The sequence below is a fragment of the Lagenorhynchus albirostris genome, chromosome 16, assembly GCF_949774975.1.
Source record: "Lagenorhynchus albirostris chromosome 16, mLagAlb1.1, whole genome shotgun sequence".
Lineage (NCBI taxonomy): Eukaryota > Metazoa > Chordata > Mammalia > Artiodactyla > Delphinidae > Lagenorhynchus > Lagenorhynchus albirostris.
The window spans coordinates 58,225,990-58,248,650 of record NC_083110.1 but is presented as its reverse complement, the minus strand read 5'-3'; the positions used below and the strand labels follow the sequence as shown (position 1 = coordinate 58,248,650).

Here is a 22,661-nt window from a genome sequence, read left to right as displayed (position 1 = left end):
GCCCATGGATGAGACTCCACCCCAAATGAGGGGGCCAGCTCTTCACATCTCTGAAGTCAGAAGCTTATTAAAATACTGTTCCCAGGGCCCACGCGCAGATATGCTGATTAATCAGTTCTCCATTTTAAACCTGTATACTTGGGGGGTAGGGGGGAGCGCTTTTCCAGGCACTTTACAAATGTTAATCCATTTGATTCTCCCAACAACCGTACAAAGTGTAAGTATGTTTGTTATTCCTTATATAATTTCCCAAAGCTCTGCCCTTTGTTAGCTAGAATTTGAACCCAGGCAATATAGCCCTAGGGCCTACATTCTTAACCGCTGTGCACACCCTCAAATAACCATTGGCCTAGAGCAGTGGTTCCCAATCAAAGTCAGTTTTGCCCCTTAGGACACACTTGGCAATGCCTGGAGATGTTTGGTCGTCACAACTGGAGGGAGATGCTACTGACATCTAGTAGGCAGAGGCCAGGGATGCTGCTAAACACCCACAACGAAGAACAGCCCAGCCCCAAGTGTCTGCGGTGTCGAGGCCGAGAAACGCTGACCTCAAGCAGAGGTTCTCAGTCCCAGCTGCACGGGAAAATCACCACAGAGCTTTCCGAAACCCCAGTGCCAGGCGGTACCCAGACCCATGAAACCAGAATCTTGGGGAACAACTCAGACACCAGCATCTTTGCAAGCTCCCCAGCGACTCCAAGGTTAAGGACCTCTAGCCTAGAAGTGGCCACTCCTCCTTGCCCACCACGTCCAGCCGTGGTACGTGGGAAACGCACTGGGGCTACGAACGCAGGCCTGAAAGCTGTTTTGCTCCCAAGGGCCCATGCGGCCACGGGCCTGCAGGCTCTCCCTGCTACCCCAGTGACTGATGTGGGTGGCCCCCCCACTCATCTCTGAAAATGCTCTCAGGCTGCTCTTATTAAGTAAGGAATCCTGTTCCCCAACCCACCACTCCCACACACAGCACAGACCTCAGGAGTGGGAATAGAAATGACCGACTTCGATCAGTCTGTGATGAAATGAACATTGCTGAGAGGCCAGCTGGGGACGCGGGCGCCCTGCAGCAGCTAGGGCGCGCTACTCCACGCACAGCTGAGGCAGAGAGTTCTGAGAGAAGCCACCGCAAGGGGAGGTGGGACTCAGTTTCCTCTGACTAGGCCAAAGTGGTTTCCGAGCCCACATAGGGCGCCAGCCCCAGCCAGGAAGGGGGATAGGCCTCTGTGCCCACAGCAACCCCACGTGACCACAGGGCGGGCCCCCTCCCTTCGTGATCCTCTTCTTCCTCCTGCCGCATAGGAGGAAGCGGGTCCCTGAGCACAAACGCCCCAACCCTTGCCCAAGCTGAGCCCGACAGCCAAGCAGGAACTTAGACCTCAGTGACGCTCCCTGCGCAGCCCCAGGCGCTCCCACTCCGCCAACTGTCCTCCAGGCTGCACCCCAGGAAGGCGAAAGAGACTGGCCGCCCAGGGCTGCAGGTAGTGTCCTCAGCAGGGTGGCCTTGCCGCTCCCCTCACACCATCTTAATGTCCAGGGTTTGGGCCCGTGACAGGTTCTGACGCTGGGCTTTGACCGCATGCAGGCGTCTCCCATACAGCGTGAACTGGGACCAGGTGAACAGCTGCAGCAGAGCACAGGTGAGGGGAACCAGCACCAGCAGGTAGAAGCAGCCCTGGCGGAGCGTCGGGGCCTGTGGTGGGGGTGGAGCCGGGGGCTCTGGCCAGGGCTGGGCACTCCCCACAGGTGTCAGTGCGGGCTGCTGGAAGAGATCATGACCTAGGATGAGAGAGTCCGCAGAAAGAACAGGTCAGCCCTGGTCTCCTCCACAGTCCACAGTGCCGCATCTCACACGCCACGGGCACATGTCCAAATGGCAGCTCTTGATTCCTCCCCCAGACTTGCTTCTCCCCTGTTCTTCTCTTCTTGGGGAATGGTACCGCCATCCCCCCAATAACCTCGAAGTCTTCCTAGATTCCTCAGTTAATTTCACCACTCCCCAACAGCCAATCCTTCACTTCCCCCAACTCCAAAACACAGCCCAAAACAAACACTTCTTTTCAGCCCCCGGCCCCACCTGCTCCAAGCCTCCATCGCCTGTGCCACAGCCTCCCTACAGCCCATCCTCCGTGCAGCAGTCAGAGCGAACTTTAAAGCATGTAAATCAGACGAGGCCACTCCCCTACTTAAAAGCCACCCAATAGCTGCACTGAGAATGAAATTCACACCCTGCCCAGATCTACAGAGCCCTCTTCACTTTTCCAGCCTCATCTCCAAACCATTCTTTTTTATAAATTTATTTCTTTATTTATTTTTGGCTGCGTTGGGTCTTCGTTGTTGTGTGCGGGCTTTCTCTAGTTGTGGTGAGCCAGGGCTACTCTTCGTTTCGGTGTACAGGCTTCTCACTGCGGTGGCTTCTCTTTTTGCAGAGCATGGGCTCTAGGTGCGCCGGCTTTAGTAGTTGTGGCACACAGGCTCAGTAGTTGTGACTCGTGGCTCTAGAGCGCAGGCTCAGTAGTTGTGGCACGTAGGCTTAGTTGCTCCGTGGCATGTGGGATCTTCCCGGACCAGGGCTCGAACCCGGGTCCCCTGCATTGGCAGATGGATTCTTAACCACTGCACCACCAGGGAAGTCTGCCAAACCACTCTTGATAACTTGGGCCCACTTCCAGTTCTCTCTGTCTGGGATTTGCTGAGATCTCTGTAGACCAAATCCTCGCCATTCAGTTCACATCCTGGGTGTCACCTCCTCAGAGAGACCTTCCCGGACCACACTAAGCAGCTTCTCAGTCACAATGGCTAGTTTTTACCAATGCACTTATCACTACCTGTTTGGCTGTTTATTGCCGACCCTACCCCCAACCCCTGACTAGAATATAAGCTCCACGATGGCAAAGACCTTGTCTGTCTTATTTTGTTATCTCCCTCCCTAGAGGCACCTAGAGCAGCACCTGGCAGAGAAGGTATTCCATACATATTTGTTGAATGAATGAATGAAAGAGTGTAACCCAGTTCCTCTACCCACATGCAGAGAGGCAGAGGAGGGGTGGCAGCCGGGGGCGGCCCAGACCCAGCCTCTGTTGGCTGGTTGCCATTCTCTCCCTCAATGGACCCAGATCCCAGGCTGATCAGCTGGTACACCAGGTAAGCTGTGCTCCCTGGAGGCTCCAGAGCCCCGTGCCAGCCCCTGGGCTCTCACCTGTGTAGAAGCACAGCAGCCAGGTGCCCAGCAGCGGGGCGAAGGTCTGGCCTGGCTTGGTCACCAAGGCCACCATGCCAAAGAGAAGTGCTGAGGCCGCCTGCTTGCGGTGGTTCAGCACCAGGTCCTCGTCCACCAGGTCAGTGACCACCAAGGTCAACAGCTTACAGGTGCCCTCAGTGAAGACACGGTTGCTGCCGGCGGAGAGAGAGCAGACAAAAATGAAGGGGTGGGACAGAGGTGTGGGGACGAAGGAGGGCAGGGCATACCTGGCAATGAAGAGGCAGAGCAGGCCAGGGCGGTCAGGGCCAGCGCACAGCATGAGCAGGCTCAGGCCCAGCTTGAGCAGGAATAGCCCGCGCACCACAGCGTAGACGCCCCAGCGCCGGCACAGGGGCAGGAAGTAGAGATTGTTGAGATGCGGAGCGACATAGGAGATGCCTGGGGAAGGGGGTACGGCCTCGTCAGGGGGCACGGCCTCGTCAGGGGGCACGGCCACAACCTCCACAACTGCTCACGGTTGGCCATCGGAATCAGAGTTTGCACTGATCCTGCACTAGCGAGGTTCAGGCTCCGTGCTAAGAGCTTCACACCCTTTTATTTAGTCCTCACGACGCTTTAAGGTAAGTACTATTATCATTCCTACTTTACAGAGAAGTGGAGGCCCAAAGAGATGAAATAAAACACACCCAAGGCCACACAGTGAATAAGCACGGTCAAGACACACACCCAGGCCTGTCAGGACAGTAGTCCTCCCTGTGAACCAGCCACTGTACCACTTAACCTCTGGGTGTCACCGCCACCCAGAGGACCACCATGAGGGCAGCCCTACCCACTCAAACCCACAGAGGCTCCCTCCCTCCCTCTGGAAAACAGAGCTGGGGGCTGGAGGTGCAACCCCAGCACGGATTCTGCCCTCTGCCACCTGGGCCCCAGCTGGGGAGGCGGCTGTGCCTACAGCCGGGCTAGGGGTTCTGGGGTGCAAGCCTTTGTCCTTCCGGCCTGCCCGAGGCACCCACTCACCCAACAGGAAGGAGCCAGTGGAGAGGGAGATGTGGTCTGACAACAGATGCTCCAGGAAGAGGGGGAAGAAGTTGCTGTTGAAGTGGCAGTGAAAGACCTGCAACCAACAGGGACAGTGAGGAGGCCAGGAAGAGGGCAGAAGCCAGCAGGTGGGGCAGCAGGAGCAAGAGCGGCCTCCACCCCCGTGTCCCTCGGCGTGGAACATGCCAGAACAAAACCTGAAACCAGGGCTTCCCTGGTGGCGCAGTGGTTGGGAGTCCGCCTGCCGATGCAGGGGACACGGGTTCGTGCCTCGGTCCGGGAGGATCCCACATGCCGCAGAGCGGCTGGGGCCATGAGCCATGGCCGCTGAGCCTGCGCGTCTGGAGCCTGTGCTCCACAACCGGAGAGGCCACAGCAGTGAGAGACCCGCATACCGCAAAAAACAACAACAACAAAACCTGAAACCAACTTCCTATGCTCATCAAGTTTGCTAAAAGTTAGAAGGAATGACAAAATTGTCATTAGAACAATTAAAAGCTTTTTCTCTTATAAAACCTATCAATGCTAAAACAAGCTAAATGACACAAAAACAATATATTTCTAAATTTGGTTGGCTTATATACTACATATGTTTTAGGTATGGCATGTGGTGTTTTAAAAGTCTCCAAAGGGGCACCTCTTTTTCATATTCTCGCTTTGCAGGTGAGGACATGGCTGCCCCGAGAGACTGAGACAAGCCTAAGATGACGCAGAGAGCTAGGAGCTCAGATGCTGCTAGAATCCAGGTATCTAACAACCCAACTTGTGCTCCTGCCATTGAATGGCCCAGCCATTCTCAGGCGAGGCCAGAACTGATCTCCCAGCTTCTGAGGAGCCTGTCCCCTTGAGTGAGGCATTCGTAGCCATCCTGGACGGAGGCACTGCTCCCGTACCTGCACCAGGTCCATGCCCACGAACCACAGGAAGTTCCGGTGGCGGGCCAGCTGCCGAAGGTACTGGCCCAAGGTGATGCTGCCCGTCTCCTCGCCGCCAAGAAGCAGCTCTTCTTCTTCACACAGGCTACGGGGCAGAGGGGAGTCAAGAACGGCCTAGGCTGGGCCACAGCCATCCCCCACCCGGCAGCCATCCACCAGCCAGGGGCCCCAGCATGGCAGTCACACCCAGCAGAGTGCTGGCGGGACCCTGGAGAGCCGGAGCTGGCCACTTACCCGCCATCCACAGCCAGGGTTGGGCACCCCGGTTCCCTGCTGGCCGCCTCCACCCGCCACCTCAGCAGCCGTGTGGCCCCCACAAAGCCCAGCCCAGAGCCAGCGGCCAGTGCCAGGCAGAAGGCGCGGAAGGAAGAGAAGTCTTCTTTGTTCCAGAAGGCGTAGGAGGCAAAGACAGACAGGGAGCCAGCCGCACTGAAGAGGGAGCAGTAGAAGTTGAGGTGGGTGCGGTCGTGGGCTGAGAGGGCCAGGTCGGCCAGCAAGGCATGATGGTGCAGGTCCACGAGCGTCAGGAAGCCATCATAGAGGCACAGGCACAGCAAGAACTGCAGGCCAGCTGGGGCCCAGGGCACCCAGAACGCCAGGAACGACAGCGCCAGCAGCGGCCCATGCCAGCCCAGCGCCCGCACCCGTGCCAGCACCACGGCCCTCGAGGAGAGCCTGGCGCCTGACCTGCCAGGGAGAGGGGTGCTGTTGGGAGATGCCCCTACAGCCTTGGCAGGCCCCAGTTCCCCCTGCCCGGGGCCCAGAGGAGGGAACAACAGAGGCCCAGAGCATGGGACTCACACCAGGGTGGTCCCACTGAGCCCTGAGTTCAACCCCTGATTTAGGAAGCACAACTCACCAGTGGGTACACTCTCCCCTCTGCTCTCTTACCAGCCTGCCAGGGCTGATGGCCAAAGGGTGGTGGGATACCCATTTCTCAAGCTTGGGGGCAGTGATGGGCCCGAGCAGGGATGGGCTAAAGAAATGTGCCAGAAGCAGCAGAGTGTTTGCTGCACGGAGCCCCGTCCTGAGGGCCTGGTAAGCCAAGCGGGGGTAAATTTCTCCCCGAGCTGAGCAAGGCCGCAGCCAGCCAAGGCCACTTCTTCACACTGGACAGAGTCTGCCTGACCATGGGAAAGGAGGAAGCCTGCACAACAGCTGGAAATGGTCTCCCTTTCTTCCCCACCCCAAACACAGGCAGGGGTCCTCCAGCTCTGGGGGGGGGGGGGGAGTAGGTGGGACAGAACCAGTTCTGAGCCATCCTCGGGAAACAAACCGGGGCTGGGAGCTGAGGAACTGACGGTCACTCAGCCAGCCGAACAGGGGGTCATTGAGGCTGTTCCAGAGGAGAAACACCGTCTGTGGGCAGAGGGGAAACGGGCAGGTGGGCTCCAGGCAGTCTCCTCTCCGGGGCTTTCTCCCTCCCAGCCTGCTCGCCACCTCTCAGAGATGACCCCAGCTTTCCTTCCTGCAAACCTTTGCTCAGGTCAGTCCCTCTGTTATAACCCATAGCGACTGTCCCATCAAACTCCTACCCATCCAGGTCCCAGCTGATAAATATATGTGAATATATTATAAATGTGCATACATAGAACAGTGCCTGGCTCACAAGACAGAGGCCAGGAGAGCTGGCATAATCCTCACTGAGGAGTCATCAAGGCCTCCAGCTCCAGCTTTTCTTGCTGAATCTCAGTGGGCAACCCGGCTTGCCCCAAGCTCCTGGCTGGGCAGGATCCAGCCCTGCCATCTGCCTGGCTCCCACCCTGGCTAGCTGCCCCAGCTCTGGCCTACCTCTCCGACCCAGAAGGCAGCTTTGTTGATCTTGTACACTGAGACAAAGGTGTCCACGTAGTAAAGCAGGAACACGTTGTGCAGGACAGAGATGAAGAGGGCCAGGGAGCCATAGACCATGGCCGTGGGCAGGCCCAGCAGCCAGGCCCAGGGCCCACCCAGCCCCATGGCGGCCAGCCCAGCCTCAGCCCCAGGAGTACTGAGGAGCGCTCATGGCCACGGGCAGTCTGGCCATCCTTGTCCCTGGGGAAGAAGAAGCCAGTTAGCTGCAGGGATCAGAGCCAGCTGATCTAACCCCAGACCTCTGAGTCATCTCACTGGGAGAAAGTCTGTACGTAAAACAAAACTGGGGAATCGTCAATGATGTCCAGCTAAAACAATGCTGGACTAGATACCACTACTGGAGAGTAACCCAAGGAAACTGATAAAGGCGTGAGAAGAGAAGGCAGCCAGCCAGCAAGTGCTGAGCCAGGTCGCGTGCTAGCGTGCTGTGCTCAGTATCTTCTTTCATCCATACTTTACTCAACCTTAACGGTCCAGACATGACAACCCTGGGCTTGGGCACACACTGTGCCTACAGTGGCACCTCGGGCAAGCTACTTAACCCCAGCCTCAGTTTTCTCTTCTGTAAAAAGGAAAAGTGGATGATCATGGCTACTCAGAGGAATGTAAGGATTAAATGAGGTAACTCACAGAAAGTGCTCAATAAATGGACGTTAGTGATCTCATTATCATCTTTATAAAATCCCTACAAAGTTTACAGCACTATTACAATATTATAGGAGAGCAACCCCAAGCTCAGAGATGTTAAGTAATTTGCCCAGTGTCGCACAGCAAAAAAGTAGCAGATTTGAACCCTGACCTGTCTGGCTCCAAAGCCTTTTCTGCCACTTGACCTCCCAAATTGGGTTCCTATGGACTGCTGGGTAGAATGGAGAAACCTGCTGTGATGGCAGTTTCCATAGGGATATACAAGTTATAAGATATGATAAGAGTCCACAACTGCTCACGCACTTTGATTCCGGAAATTCCACCTCAAGGAACTAACCCCAAGGGAACAAGTACAGAGCTGTTCATGGCAGCAACATTTATAAACAGCCAAAAGCTGGACACAGCCCAGGAACACAACAAAGGGACTGGCTCAACAAGCCCGATGCTCTCCAGAAAGGCCAAGTACGTGGGCAACCTCAACACAGGGGAGGGAAACTGAAGAACATGTTACATGAAAAGAGAGAACAGGGCTTCCCTGGTGGCACAGTGGTTGGGAGTCCGCCTGCCGATGCAGGGGACGTGGGTTCGTGCCCCGGTCCAGGAAGATCCCACATGCTGCGGAGCGGCTGGGCCCGTAAGCCATGGCCGCTGGGCCTGCGCGTCCGGAGCCTGTGCTCCGCAACGGGAAGAAGCCACAACAGTGAGAGGCCCGTGTACCGCAAAAAAAAAAAAAAAAAAAAAGAGAGAGAGAACAAAGGACAGCACGAGTGCCTGCTCCCAACCAGGCCGACTCGTGTACAGAGACCAGCAGGCTAGACTGACCATGGATGGAAAAGCAAATAAAAGTCAGATTTTTATTAAAGCAGCGCTTCTCATACTATAATGTGCTTCCAAGTCACCAGGGGACTTTGTTAAAATGCAGATTTTGCCTCCATAGGCGTGGGGAAGAATCTGAGATTCTGCATTTCTAACAGGCTCCCAGGTGGCACCAATGCTGCTGGTCCATGACCACACTTTAAGCAGCCAGGCATTAAGTCTATCTGTCTCTTTAGATTCAAAGCTGTTGTTCTCTTTTCAGAAAAATAATCTCATGTGTCTGACCCCCAGAGGGAATCTATGGGGGCTTCCTTCTCTCAAACTCCCTGTTCTGAGTTGAATGTGCCCCAAAGAGATAAGTTCAAGTCCTAACCCCCAGTATCTGTGAGTGCAACCTTATTTGGAAATAGGATCTTTGCAGATGTAACCAAGTTCAGATGAGATCATACTGAGTTAGGGTGGGCCCTAATCCAATGACTGGTATCCTTAAAAGGAGAGGGAAATTTGGACACAGAGACAGACACACACAAAGGGAAGACAGCCACCTGAAGATGCAGGCAGAAATGTGAGTGACGCATCTACAAGCCAAAGAACACTAAGGATTGCAGGCAACCACCAGGAGCTAGGAAGAGGCAAGGAAGGATTCTTTCCTAGAGCCTCCCTCCAGAGGGCACATGACCCTACTGATGCCTTGATGTTGGATTTCTACCCTACAGGAACTGGGAGGTTGCCTTAAGCCACTCAGTTTGTGGCAGCCCTAAAACTTATACACTTCCTCAGAGGCTTTCTCTTTGAGTCCTCATGACCCAAGCCTACCCATGGGCTTCATTTACATGTCCGCATGCTTGCACGCACACATGCAGAACAGAAACTTCTGTTTCCCCATCAGAGTCAGGCCCTGGAGGACCGACTTCAGCCCCAGTCCAAATGTGGTGACTCCCCAGGCCCTGTTCTTGCCCCATGAGCAACCATGGCTCCCCTTCCCTGCCCAGCCTTCAGGGGCCTCTGTAGTCTGGCCTCTCCCCCGCCAGACCAGCCCAGACTCCCATGGATCTTCAAGCCACTGTCTCCTCTGGCCAGGCCTTTGTTCTTTTTTTTTTTTTTTAATAAATTTATTTATTTATCCATTTTTGGCTGCATTGGGTCTTCGTTGCTGCGCACAGGTTTTCTCTGGTTGCGGCGAGCGGGGGCTACTCTTCATTGTGGTGTGTGGGCTTCTCAATGTGGTGGCTTCTCTTGTTGCGGAGCACGGGCTCTAGGCACGAGGGCTTCAGTAGTTGTGGCACGAGGGCTCAGTAGTTGTGGCTCGTGGGCTCTAGAGAGCAGGCTCAGTAGTTGTGGCACGTAGGCTTAGTTGCTCTGCGGCATGTGGGATCTCCCCGGACCAGGGCTCGAACCCATCTCCCTTGCATTGGCAGGCGGATTCTTAACCACTGCGCCACCAGGGAAGCCCCCAGGCCTTTGTTCTTGATGGTGCCTCCTACCAGAAGCACCCTGCCCATGTCTTCATCTCCATCTCACCCATCCCTCAGGAGCCAGCACCATGTCAAGAAGACCTTCTCCAACTCCTCGGCCCTCACTGGTGCCTCCTGCCCCTGCACAGCACTCTCCCACCTGCCCGCACTCCAGCCTGACTGTGGGGTTCTCCAGCGCAGGGCCTGTGTCTTCGCCCTCTCTCTCCCTCTCTGGACTCAGCCACTCTTGCTATAAGAGTGACGGGTAAGAAAGAGGCTCTGCAGGGAGAATAAGGATGGTATCTCATGGGAGTCTCTCTCAGGCTCAATGGAAGCTGAGTGGCAATTCACTCAAGAGATCGGTATGCAGCCCCCCATCCCCTGTGCCAACCTTGTGCCAGCCCACACCTAGTGGTGGAGCAATGAGAGAAGGAGGAGTGGCCAAAACTACCTGAAAGCAGCCGCTAAGTCTGTGAGAATCTCTCCCAGGCCATAATGATGCCACCTTGTCCCAGAGCCGGAGGATATCCAGGTGGCCTCTCCCTGGGGGCTTTGAGCCCCTGAAGAAACATTTGGTGGGAAATACTTTTTTTTTTCACAGCTTTATTGAGGTACAACTGACATATAATAATCTGCATATTGGGGAGTCCCCTGGTGGCCTAGTGGTTAGGATTCTGGGCTGTCACTGCCATGGCCTGGGTTCAATCCCTGGTTGGGGAACTGAGATCCTGCAAGCTGCACAGCATGGCCAAAAGAAAAAAAGAAAAAAAAAAGACCTCCCGCCCCCCCAATAATAATAATTTGCACATTTTCAAAGTGTACAGTCTGATCAGTTTTGTCATAGGTATGCCTGTGAAACTGTCACCACAATTGAGATCAGGAACATATCCATCACCCTTTAAGTTTCCTTGGCACTTTCCAAGTAACATAGTGGAAAGAAGATACAACTGGAGGTCTCCAAAGTCCCAACTCCACCATTTCCTACCCGTGTGACCTGAAGCAATTTGCTAAGCCTCTCCATGCCTGTTTCCTGATCTGCACGATGGGGCCAACCTTCCTAAGGCTAGGGTTAGCAGTCCATGAGAAAATACTCTAACGCAATGAGCACAGGAAGTGCAGCGAGCACCCAAACTTCAGAGATTACTGCTAACAAGCCTCCCAGACCCTCCATACCTACCACACAAGGGTGGGGTGGGCTAATCTAAAGGTGCTTTGGGGCTGTAAAGCACCATGTACACCTCTGCTGCTATCCTTAACCCAGGTCACCTCCTGTGATTCCCCAGAGCCTTTCAGAACTCCCCTCCCTCACCTTGAAAGCCTTTGTCCAAAGGGAGTGAAACCTCCTGGCACCCCTACCCAGATGTCCAGTGGCCTGCCCTGGTTACTGGAGAAGGTGGACCCTACAGGCAAGGTCCCCAGCCTCCAGCAGCTGGGGCAACAGTAGAAGAAAACCTCAAAGTGCGGTGAGATGGAAAACGTATGACTTTTGCCATCAGAAGGGCCTGGGTTTACATCTCAACTGAACTTTCTACTAACTGTAACTGCAGGCAAGGTCTGAGCTTGTCTGAACCTTGGTTTCCTCACCTGTAAAATGGGAGTAACAGTGCCTATTTTTATAGGAATTCAGGGAGGATTAAACTATGTCTAGGAAGCCCAGAGCACCGACAGAAATGTGCTCAGAAACTGGCATTTCCTTGGGCTCACTTATAACAGATCAGGGTAGGAGCAGGGGAATATGCTGGTAATCAGGCCCCTTCCTGTGGTAGGCGAGTTTGAGAGAAAAATCAAGGCACAAGGGGGAAAGTCAGAAGAGGACGGCCTGCAAGGAGCACGGGCCCAGATGATGTTCATGAGTACCAGAGACAGACCACTACCATGGACCAGATCTAGAGGCAAAGCAACCTGTCCAGGTAAGCCTCTGCCCGGGAAAGAAAGCTGGGGGAGGAGTATGCAGGGTCACTCCAGATTCCACTCCTCCATCAGGAACTGCTTCCTCTAATAGCCCTCCCCACCCCCACTCCACCCCCACAGAGAACAACAGCCCTGCCTCTCAGGGGAGGAAGGCTTGGGGCTCACACCAGCCTAGTTGCATAACCTGGCTGAGATAACCTGTAACCTGCAACCAACTCCACCCTCACCTTGGCACCTAGCAGGAGAGCCTGCTGGTGGCCCCAGAGCCCATCTCCCATGCCCCTCGCTGGTGTGGTCCCAGTTGTGTGGCCTTGAGCCAGCCACTCCCTCTCCCTGGGCCTCAGTTTCCTCATCTATAAAGTGGGGATGACAACGCCAACCTCTTAGATTGCTGTAGGGCTGAAATGCAAAAGATATATAAAGCACCAAGCCTAGTGCCTGGCACTGAGAAGACCCTCAATAAAATGTAGCTATTCATGGGCTTCCCTGGTGGCACAGTGGTTAAGAATCCTCCATCCAATGCAGGAGACACGGGTTCGAGCCCTGGTCCAGGAAGATCCCACATGCCGCAGAGCAACTAAGCCTGTGCGCCACAACTGAGCCTGCGCTCTAGAGCCCGTGCTCCACAAGAAGAGAAGCCACCGCAATGAGAAGCCCACGCACCACAACGAAGAGTAGCCCCGGCTCACCGCAACTAGAGAAAGCCCAGAGCAGCAACGAAGACCCAACACAGCTAAAAACAAATAAATAAATTTTTTTTTAATGTAGCTATTCTTCTTCTTTTTCATGTCTCTGAAGTTTGGCTTTATGATCTTTAAAGAGTTGTAGTCAGTGTCCCCTTCTGCCAAATCCATGACTGAAGTTGTCTTTTCAGCACTCAACATTGATGCTTCTCACTGCTTGATATATCCTGTCATCCATCAAATTCTTTTTTAAGTGCCACCTCCAACCTTTGTTCATGTTGTTCCTTCCACCTAAAACACCCTAGATGTAACTACATACCATTTCTCAGACATATAAGATATGCCTGGTTTTTACACCTATCATCATGAATCCTTACAACTCTTGTTACTATTTCCATCCTCATCTTGTAAGTGAAGAAACCAAGGCTCTGAAGGTTAAATAGCTGGCCCCAAATCACAGAGCTATTAAGTGCTAGAGCCAAAATTCAAAACAGGTGCTTCTGACTAAAAAACACCCAAAAACTCAGCATTTCTCACATCACTAGGCCCATACCGCCACCACAATTGTATCAAACCCTGCTGATTCAAGCAAGGCCCAGTTCAGGGGCACATACCTTCCCAAGGGCACCAAGTCAGGTGTTCTCTCCCCTTTTCAGGTCCCTTGGCTCTGTATCAGGATCCAAATGTCTCCCTAACCCTTCTCCAGCACCCAAGCTCCTTAAAGGCAGGGACAGGTCAGACCTGCCCCTGATCTGGACTCCCAGCTTCCACCAGGGTCCTTCACCACACAGTAAGTGCTCAATTAATACCTTCTGGGTCAATTTGCCCCTAAAAGGCCAATGTGGACATCCGCAGCCCAACGGGAGAGCAGTGTTAGGAGGAGTGTCCTCCCCAGATCCCACTGTGCCCCTCAGCTCTGCATTCTGCTTGGCTGTGGGAGTCAAAAAGAGGCAACCTGGGGAACCCTGATGTGAAACATGGACAGCAAGGCAACAGGTGAGGCAACAAAGAGGAACAGTGATAATAACAAAATGTAACACTTACTAAGCTTTCACCCGTGTGCTAAGGAAAATTGATACACACCAGATCAGGAAGAGCTTTGGAAACCACACACAAGATCCTATCCTGAGGACAATAGGATGGGGGGCACTGGGAGTGGCCAGGTGACAGAATCAGATGTTTAGAAGGAGCCCCCAGCATCATGTAAAAACTCTCCCCTCCTCACCCCATCAGGCTTCTGGGAGATAGAGAACCAGAAAATGATAGAAACAGTAGCAGCTCCCTGATTTCTGAACCAGCCTGTGGTGAGTAGGGGGCTGATGAATTTGGTAGAGGAAACCAAGAATGACAGACGGGGCCCCTGGGGTGAGGGGCTTCAGAAAGAGGGTGGGTGTTAGCTTCTGATTCCTTTCAGAAGGACTAGAGACTGTATGAGAAGCTATTAGTATGGAGGGAAAAAATCTACTAATAAGCATAATTTGGAGTTGGGAGCCCTGGGTCAAGTTTGAACCTTATCACTAACTAGCTCTCTGAGTTTATTCCTACATCTGCAAAGCGGGAGAAAATTCCATTCCCTGCCTGTCCCGGGAGTATCAAATGAATAAGAAAGGTATTATACCCTGCGCAAATATTAGGTGTGTCCTTTTTTCAACAAGCAGGTGACCTCTGAATTGTCTTCTGTGTTTCTTGTTTCACACCCCCTTTCCCTCCCTGCTCAGTCTCCCCACGGCAGGACCAGCCCTGGCAGGGCTGTTGGGGACGCCCAACCCTGGAGGGGTGCCACTTTCCATGCAGTGACTAATGGGCCCATCCTCCTCCTCAGGCTGGAAACGAACTTCACCCTACTGGGGGAGGGACCTTCTCCCTTTCCCTCCCTGCTCCGCAGCAGCACTGGAGGATCAGCAACTTCACCTCAGGACCATGCACCCCTCGCGAGCCACAGAGGAGTCTGGGAACAACCCAGGAGTTCCTTACTCAATAGCTGGCACTGAACCATGTGGTGGTTCTCCAGCCTGTCGGCACATTAAAATCACCTGAGGAGCTGCTCAATAACACGAAAGCCCAAGCCTCACCCCTGACCAATCGTAAATCGTAATTTCTAAGGATGGGGCCCAGCATCGGTGTTCTTTTAAAGCTCCCCAATTGGTTCTACAACGCCACCAGGGTTAAAAGCCATTATGTTAATGAAATGGATCCCGGCCTGATGCATCATGCGACCCCAGGGAGTCCCTCTGCAAGAATTCCATCCTCAACCCTTGAGCCCAAGCTTCTCCCACCCTGCCCCGAGGCACTCTCTCAACCCACACCCAGATCACTTCAGGAACTCCCACAGACAGCCCCCAGGACTCCCGGAGCAGACAGCATTCCTGTACCCTTCGGGTGTGTCCTTTGTGACCAACTGGCCCCCAGCCCGGCCCGCTCCTGCCCCCAAGCCCCGGCCGCGGGCCAGCCCCTCACCGAAATTGTGGCAGGCGAAGCCTAATCCCGCGGCTGCCCGGAGCCAGGTGCCAGCCAGTGCGCCTGCGCGCAGGCCTCCAGCAGCTTCTCCAGCCCCTTCTTCCGCTCCTGCCCAGCGATTGGCTCCGCGTGGCTCCGGGACCGCTGCTTCGGCAGGTGCTCGCGCCCGAGGATGCCGCCGCCATATTTGTTACGGGCGCTTGCCCTTAGGGACCAAAAAGAGGACGTGGGCGCCAGCAAAAAACGGGCAGATTGTCTGTATTCCTGGCCGGTTCACCCCCTCCCTCTCACTTCCACGAAGGCTTAATGTCATTTCAGTTCAAATCAACAAGGTTTTTTCTGAGAGCTTCCCATCCTCTCCCCCGTCCTTTTTTTTTGCCTGTCGTGCGGCTGGTGGGATCTTAATTAACCCACCAGGGATCGAATCTGCACCCACTGCAGTGGAAGCCAGGAGTCTTAACCACTAGACCTCCGGGGAAGTCCCCCACCCCTACTGTTAATTCGGAAAATGAAGAGAGCTCAGCACCTTCCTTCAAGCCTTGTGATGTGACTGGATGCACAGCTGAGACAGATATGAAGATGACAGTGGCACGACCTGGGACTCCCTGATGCTGGATTGTGAGCTCCTCAAGAGTGGACAGGCCCAGCTTGAGCTGTGGGCACCAGGGTTCAGGCCACAGGCACCAGGCCCTGAGAGAGCAACCAAGCAGCCCAACCTCTTCTTATTATTATTTTTTTCTTGTTTCTTTTCTTTTTTTTTTTTTTTGGTTGCACCAGGTGTTAGTTGCGGCACGTGGGCTCCTTAGTTGTGGCATGCGAGCTCTTAGTTGCGGCATGCATGTGGGATCTAGTTCCCTGACCAGGGATCAAACCCGGGCCCCCTGCCTTGGGAGCTCAGAGTCTTATCCACTGCGCCACCAGGGAAGTCCCAACCTCCTCATATTAATAGTAATAGTAAAATATAAGGCTACGGAGCTCTTACAGTGTGCCCTGTGCTGTGTTAAGCACTCTACATGCATTATCTTGTTGAGTCCTCACATAGTCATCCCTGGGAGGTAGGTGCTATTATCCCCATTTTACAGATGAGGAAACTGAGGTTGGGAGAGATTCAGTGACTTTCACACAGCAAGCAAGAGGCCCAGACAAGTTGGAACCCAGACTTTCTGACTCTCAGAACAGGAGTCTTCCCTCTTCCTACCCCTGCCCAGACCCTGAAAGTTAAGTTTTGTTTTGCTCAGTCTAGTCTGGTAAGGATGTCCCACGTCTTCTCCCAACAGGCCTGTAAGCCTACTTAGATTTCTAGGCAATTAGACAGCACAGACTCCAGACTTGCTGTTTCCCTACCCTGGGATATGGGGCCATGAGTGTGGCTTTTGGCTTCTGGGGGACCTGGGACTCAGTTCCCTAGCTCCACCACTTCTTTTTCGGGGATGCTCTTTTTGTGAGCCTCTGTTTTACTCCTTAGAGGGATTTTGTGGGCATTAAATGAGAAATAGGGGTGTAAGAGTTCTGTTGTCAACAGGAATATCATCCTCTGCCTCCTTCCTGACAACCTGGCAAGGGCCCACCCAGAGCAAACAGTCCAACACAAGAGCCCAGGTGTCCAGGTGCTAGAGTCTGTTCAACCAGTTCCTGGGGAGCCCCAGAGGCCCCATGAACCTTGTCCCCAGCGTTCATTTCCCACCAGTCTGTCTCACTTTCCTCCTCCCCAGTCCTGCCTTTTCAGACCCTCTTCTTACCTCCTAGGTCTCCTCTTGGCCACACACACATCACCTCTTTTCTAGACTTCAAGCAATTGATGAAACCCCTCATGCTCCAGAAAGCCCTCATGACTAGAAGTAAGATTACCATTTCTCTCCCATCCTTACCCCTTACCCCCATCTATGCTTTACTGGCTGTGAGAATAGAGGGCAGGAAGGGCAGGAAACCAGCATTCAGCATAGAGTCTGGTACACTAGGGCCTCCATAAATTGACTAAAGGAGTCCCTCTGCCGTTCCATCTCTGGCCAGCATGTGCCTTTATTTCAAAGCAACACTGAGCCTTTACTTAGCCCTCCCTTGGTATCCCGTGGGGGAACAGGAGAATGTGGAGAGCTGCCAAGGGGCTGGAACTGGATGTGACCTTATAGGAAAGACTTTGGCTCCTGTGTGGCACTGAATACCCCACTCTGAGTTCCCTCAGCCCTCTGATTTTATAGACAATGGAACCAGTTACCCTTTTTTGTCAGCACCAGGGCTGGGCCTTGTGATTATCTCTGATTTCCCTTCCCAGTTGTCAAGCACAGAGATAACTGGGAGGGGACATGGGGTGCAACTGAAGATTGCCTTGAGTCATACCGGAGTCTCTGGATCGTGGGAGAGAGACATACAAAAACTCTCCCTGACGTTCTCTCCTCCCTTGGCTTCTGACCTCTGTGATCTAGGTTCCGCCATGTTCTCCTCCTACCTAACAACTCCTCCTCGGGCCCCTTCACCGGGGCACTTTTTCCCAGGGCTTTCTTAGTTGCAGAGAGGGTCCCCCAAATTTCCATTTTCAAAACTCTTCACACATTCACTTAAACTTGTCAGGCCATACACTATATGGGGTAAAAGGGACTTCAAAAACAAGATTGCCTGTTGGTGGGAATATAAATTGGTGCAGCCACTATGGAAAGCAGTATGGAGTTTTCTCAAAAAAACTAAAAATAGGGCTTCCCTGGTGGTGCAGTGGTTGAGAGTCCGCCTGCCGATGCATGGGACACCGGTTCGTGCCCCGGTCCGGGAAGATCCCACATGCAGCAGAGCTGCTGGGCCCGTGAGCCATGGCCGCTGAGCCTGCGCGTCCGGAGCCTGTTGCTCCGCAACGGAGAGGCCACAACAGTGAGAGGCCCGCGTACCGCAAAAAAAAAAAAAAAAAAAAAAAACTAAAAATAGAACTACCGGATGTCCCTGGTGGAGCAGTGCTTAAGAATCCGCTTGCCAATGCAGGCGACACCGGTTCGATCCCTGATCCGGGAAAATCCCACATGCCGCGGAGCAACTAAGCCCATGCGCCACAACTACTAAGCCTGTGCGCTAGAGCCCGCGAGCCAGAACTACTGAGCCCACGCGCCACAACTACTGAAGCCTGCGCACGCTAGAGCCCGCATGCAACAACCACTGAACCTGCATGCTGCAACCACTGAAGCCCGTGTGTCTAGCGCCCGTGCTCTGCAAAAGAGAAGCCACCACAGTGAGAAGCCCGCACACTGCATGAAGACCCAACACAGCCAAAAATAAATAAATAAATTAATTAATTAATTAAAAATAGAACTAGCATATGACCCAGCAATTCCACTCCTGGGTATTTATCTGAAAAAAAAATGAAAACACTGTTTGAAAAGATACATGCACCCCATTGTTCATAGCAGCATTATTTACAATTGCCAAGATATGGAAGCAACCTGTGTCCATCAAAAGATGAATGTATAAAGAACAAGTGAGCCTAGGGATTTCCCTGGCAGTCCAGTGGCTAAGACTCCGTGCTCCCAATGTAGGGGGCACAGGTTCGATCCCTGGTCAGGGAACTAGATCCTGCACACTGCAACTAAAAGATCCCACATGCCTCAACTAAAAGATCCCACACACCACAATGAAGATCCCGCGTGGCACAACTAAGACCCAGCATAGCCAAATAAATAAATATTTAAAAAAAGAACATGTGAGCATATATGTGTGTGTGTGTGTGTGTGTGTATGCACACATACACAATGGAATACTACTCAGCCATAAAAAAGAATAAAATTTTGCCATTTGCAGCAACATGGATGGACTTGGAAGGTATTATGCTAAGTGAAATAAGTCCGACAGAGAAAGACAAATACTGTATGATTTCATTTCTACGTGGAATCTAAAAAATAAAACAAACTAGTGCATATGAGAAAAAAGAAACAGGACTTCCTTGGTGGTGCAGTGGTTAAGAATCCGCCTGCCAATGCAGGGGACACGGGTTTGAGCCCTGGCCCAGGAATATCCCAAATGCTGTGGAGCAACTAAGCCCATGCACCACAACTACTGAGCCTGTGCTCTAGAGCACACGAGTCACAACTACTGAGCCCGTGTGCCACAACTACTGAAACCTGCGCACCTAGAGCCCGTGCTCTGCAATGAGAAGCCACTGCAATGAGAAGCCCATGCACCGCAACGAAGAGTAGCCCCCGCTCTCTGCAACTAGAGAAAGCCCGCGCTCAGCAACGGAGACCCAACACAGCCAAAAATAAATAAATAAATAAATATTTTTAAAAAGTAGTTTAAAAAAAAAAACAGACTCAGATATAGAGAACAAATTAGTGGTTACCAGTTGGGAGAGGGAACGAGGGAGAGGCAAGATAGGGGTAGGGTATTAAGAGGTACAAACTACTATGTATAAAATAAATAAGCTAAAAGGATATATAGTGTAACAGGGAATATAGTCAATATTTCATAATAACTATAAATGGAATAGAACCTTTAAAAATTGTGAATCACCATGTTGTACACCTGAAATTTATATACCATTGTACATGAACTATACCTCAATTGCCCTCAAAAGGCATAGGTGGAACGCAACAGATTGGCAGCCATGATGACACAGTGTAATATGGGCCAGGGTAGCAGCTGTTCTGGTAACTTCACCTACTACCTTTCCTTCATGACTACCCCACCTCCCATCTCCAGCCTGAATATAAAACTACTGCTGGATAGCTTCCCAAACGTCCCACATGAACCCAGCACTCCCTCAACTTCCGATCACCCCAATTGTTTCTTATTTCCAGGATTGTCTTGACTACCCACCCAGCTGAGCAAGCTAAAAACATGTGCATCCACCTTTACCCTCCCCTCTCCATCCAGGCAGTTTTATGGAATCAAGTCCAGATGAATCTACACCCATGTCTCTTTTCCATTCCCTGATCTTGTTTTGGTTGTCAGTTTTCCTAAACTAGGGTGTGAACCTCCTCCAAGACTGGCTTCCAGACTCTCTCCATCCTCTACTTTGCCCACAAAAGAGCCTCTGATCGTGGGGGTCACTGATCAGAAACTACTCAGGTTGCTGAATTTTGAAATTTTTCATAATAAAATTCTGGGGGAAAAACAGTCAGGGTGTATTGTTGATGCAAGCAACGGAAGACTTCACTCCATAGTAGAATAACCTAAACATTTAATCTTCTAAAGACTAACATGATGGTGCTTTGAAATAACTTTTAAATGCCCATTTCATTATGTCTTTTGTAGTTAAATTTATATGAAGTAATGCAAGAGGGAAGAGATATGGGGACATATGTATAACTGATTCACTTTGTTATAAAGCAGAAACTAACACACCATTGTAAAGCAATTATACTCCAATAAAGATGTTAAAAAATAATTTATAAAGTAAACACAACCGGCTATCTGTATAAAAAGAGTCCACTCAAACTAGACTAAGTAGGAAAGGAATTTATGGGGAAAGGGAAATTGGATAAAGGTGATCAAAAGATACAAACTTCCAGTTATAAGATAAATAAATACAAGGGATGTAATGTATAACATGATGAGCAAAGTTAACACTGCCGTATGGTATAGCTGAAAGTTGTTAAGAGAATACACCCTAAGAGTTCTCATCACAAGGAAAAACTTTTTTTTCTTTTTTTTATCTATATGAGATGATGGATGTTAACCAGACCTATTGTGGTAATCATTTCCTAGTATATGTAAGTCAAATCATCATGCTGTGCACCTTAAACTTATACAGTGCTGTATGTCAACTATATTTCAATAAAACCGGAGGGGGAAAAAACGGGATTTATTGGCTTATGTAACTTCAAAGTCCAGGATTCAAACGATGTCATCAGGACCCAGTTTCTCTCTCTGACCCTTGGCTCCACTTCTTCTGCAGCTCTATGCTCAGAGAGATCTTCACCTCTGGACCCAGAACTGCATTCTTTCAGATCTCTGTCCAGGGGAGAGAGCACTTCACTCCATGCAATTAGAGAACAAAGCCCTGGGCTTGGCTCCCATTGGCCCCAACTGAGTCACATGGCTACCCTAAACCAATCACTATGGCCAGAAGTATGACAGCGATGATTGGTTTAGCCCTACATCACCCAGGTAATTTAAGGATGAGCTAGAGCCAACTCCCCCAGAACCACTTTCCTGAGAGTAAATAAGGTGTGGGACCCAAAAAATCTGGGGGCTGTTACTGGAATCAGGGTGAATGAATGCTGAGAAACTCACAGCTTGGTCCTTATTTTTCTCATTTTTCCTGAAGACTGCCTCCCCAGTCTCCCTCAGCAAGCACGTCAGAACCAATATTAAAACGCAGGCTTCTCACTGTCCCAGGCTCCAACTTGAGCTTGGTCTCACACTCTCCTCATCTCCCACCCAGGTATGAGCAGATCCCCATGGGGGAGAAACTGGCCAGTCATACAGGGTCCATCGTTGAGCTCCAGGCTGGGGTGAGGTCAGTCTATAATAGGTAGTTTTGGACATTCCTCAAGTGCTGGGATTTGGAGGGGGGGCAAAGTTATAAATAGGAGTTGGGAGGTATATTAATTTCCTACTAACGCTCTAACAAATAACCACAAACTTAGTGGCTTAATACAAATCTATTACCGTTTTGGAGGTTGGAATTCTGTCTCATAAACTAAAGTCAAGGTGTTGGCAGAACTGCATTCCTTTCTGGAGGGTCTAGGGAAGAATCCACTTCCTTGCCTTTTCCAGCTTTGAGGCTGCCTGCATTCCTCGGCTCATGACCCCTTTCATCTTCAGAACCAGCAAGAGCTGGTTGACTCTTATTATCACATACGCTGACTCTTCAGTCTCTCTCTTCCACATTTGACTCCTGTGATTACACTGGGCCCACCCAGATAATCCAGGATAATCTATTTTAAGGACTGCTAATTAACAACCTTAATACCATCTGCAACCTTAATTCCCCCTTGCCATGTAATATAACATACTAACAAGTCTCCAGGGATCAAGCCATGGACATCTTGGGGGTGGGAGGCCTCCCCCAACAAAGGTCACTATGTCCTGGGACCAGTTCTTAAGTGGACAGAGGGAGAGGCTCCCTTCTTGGAGCTGTTGGGTAGGGCGCGTTAGATACATACCATAACCTAGTCCTAGCTGCTGTTCTCACTAGGCCACTGGCCTGAATTAGACTTGAGAGAGTGGCTCAGTCAGGAATAAAGAAATGTGACATCACCAGGCTGAGTGTGGGGGACCTCCTCAGAGGGTAGCTGGGGTTCGAGGGATGCTGAGAATCTAGGAGAACCTATGGGGGGTTAGTCATGATGCTGCTTAAGTCAACAGAAGAAGGGGAAGGAAAGTATGATGGCCTGGCAGCCTAGAAACTGGAAGAGGGTATCCATTTTAATCATCCAGCAACTACTACCCACTGGGGAAGAGAGGTGGAAGGGCATGAACTGCAGCCAGAGGGGACCGGAGCTCAGACAGTGCTCAACCCATCTGAACGAAGCAACCTTCCTGGCTTCACCCAAGTAGCTTCTGGGCTTTGGAATCATTTGCACTGGGTTCAAATCCCACTGTGCCAGTTATAGACTATGTGAACCTGAGAAAGTGGCCTAACTTCTCCGAATCTCTTGTTCCTCATCTATTAAATGAGAATGATACCACCATGTTCTTCATGTGGCTAATATGAATTAAAAGTTCTTTTTAAAAAAATTTATAA

General features: G+C 51.7%; 1 protein-coding gene across 4 annotated transcripts; it reads right to left on the bottom strand.

Moving 5' to 3' along the window:
• Positions 1-115: 115 nt before the first annotated feature.
• On the bottom strand, positions 116-15,167 carry MFSD13A (major facilitator superfamily domain containing 13A). 4 transcript variants are annotated; one of them, XM_060126680.1, is made up of 9 exons: positions 14,996-15,167; positions 6,964-7,206; positions 6,449-6,531; positions 5,407-5,859; positions 5,131-5,257; positions 4,217-4,313; positions 3,463-3,634; positions 3,194-3,387; positions 116-1,773 (listed from the first exon to the last, which is right to left on the bottom strand). In XM_060126680.1, exons 2-9 carry the CDS (start codon positions 7,129-7,131, stop codon positions 1,511-1,513), a joined length of 1,557 nt encoding a protein of 518 aa, XP_059982663.1. In that variant the 5' UTR covers positions 7,132-7,206; positions 14,996-15,167; the 3' UTR covers positions 116-1,510. The 4 variants fall into 4 exon arrangements, with proteins under 4 accessions (XP_059982663.1, XP_059982662.1, XP_059982664.1 ...); XM_060126681.1 differs by lacking the exon at positions 116-1,773 and adding an exon at positions 2,282-2,695; XM_060126682.1 differs by lacking the exon at positions 116-1,773 and adding an exon at positions 2,282-2,583.
• Between the last annotated feature and the right edge of the window lie 7,494 nt (positions 15,168-22,661).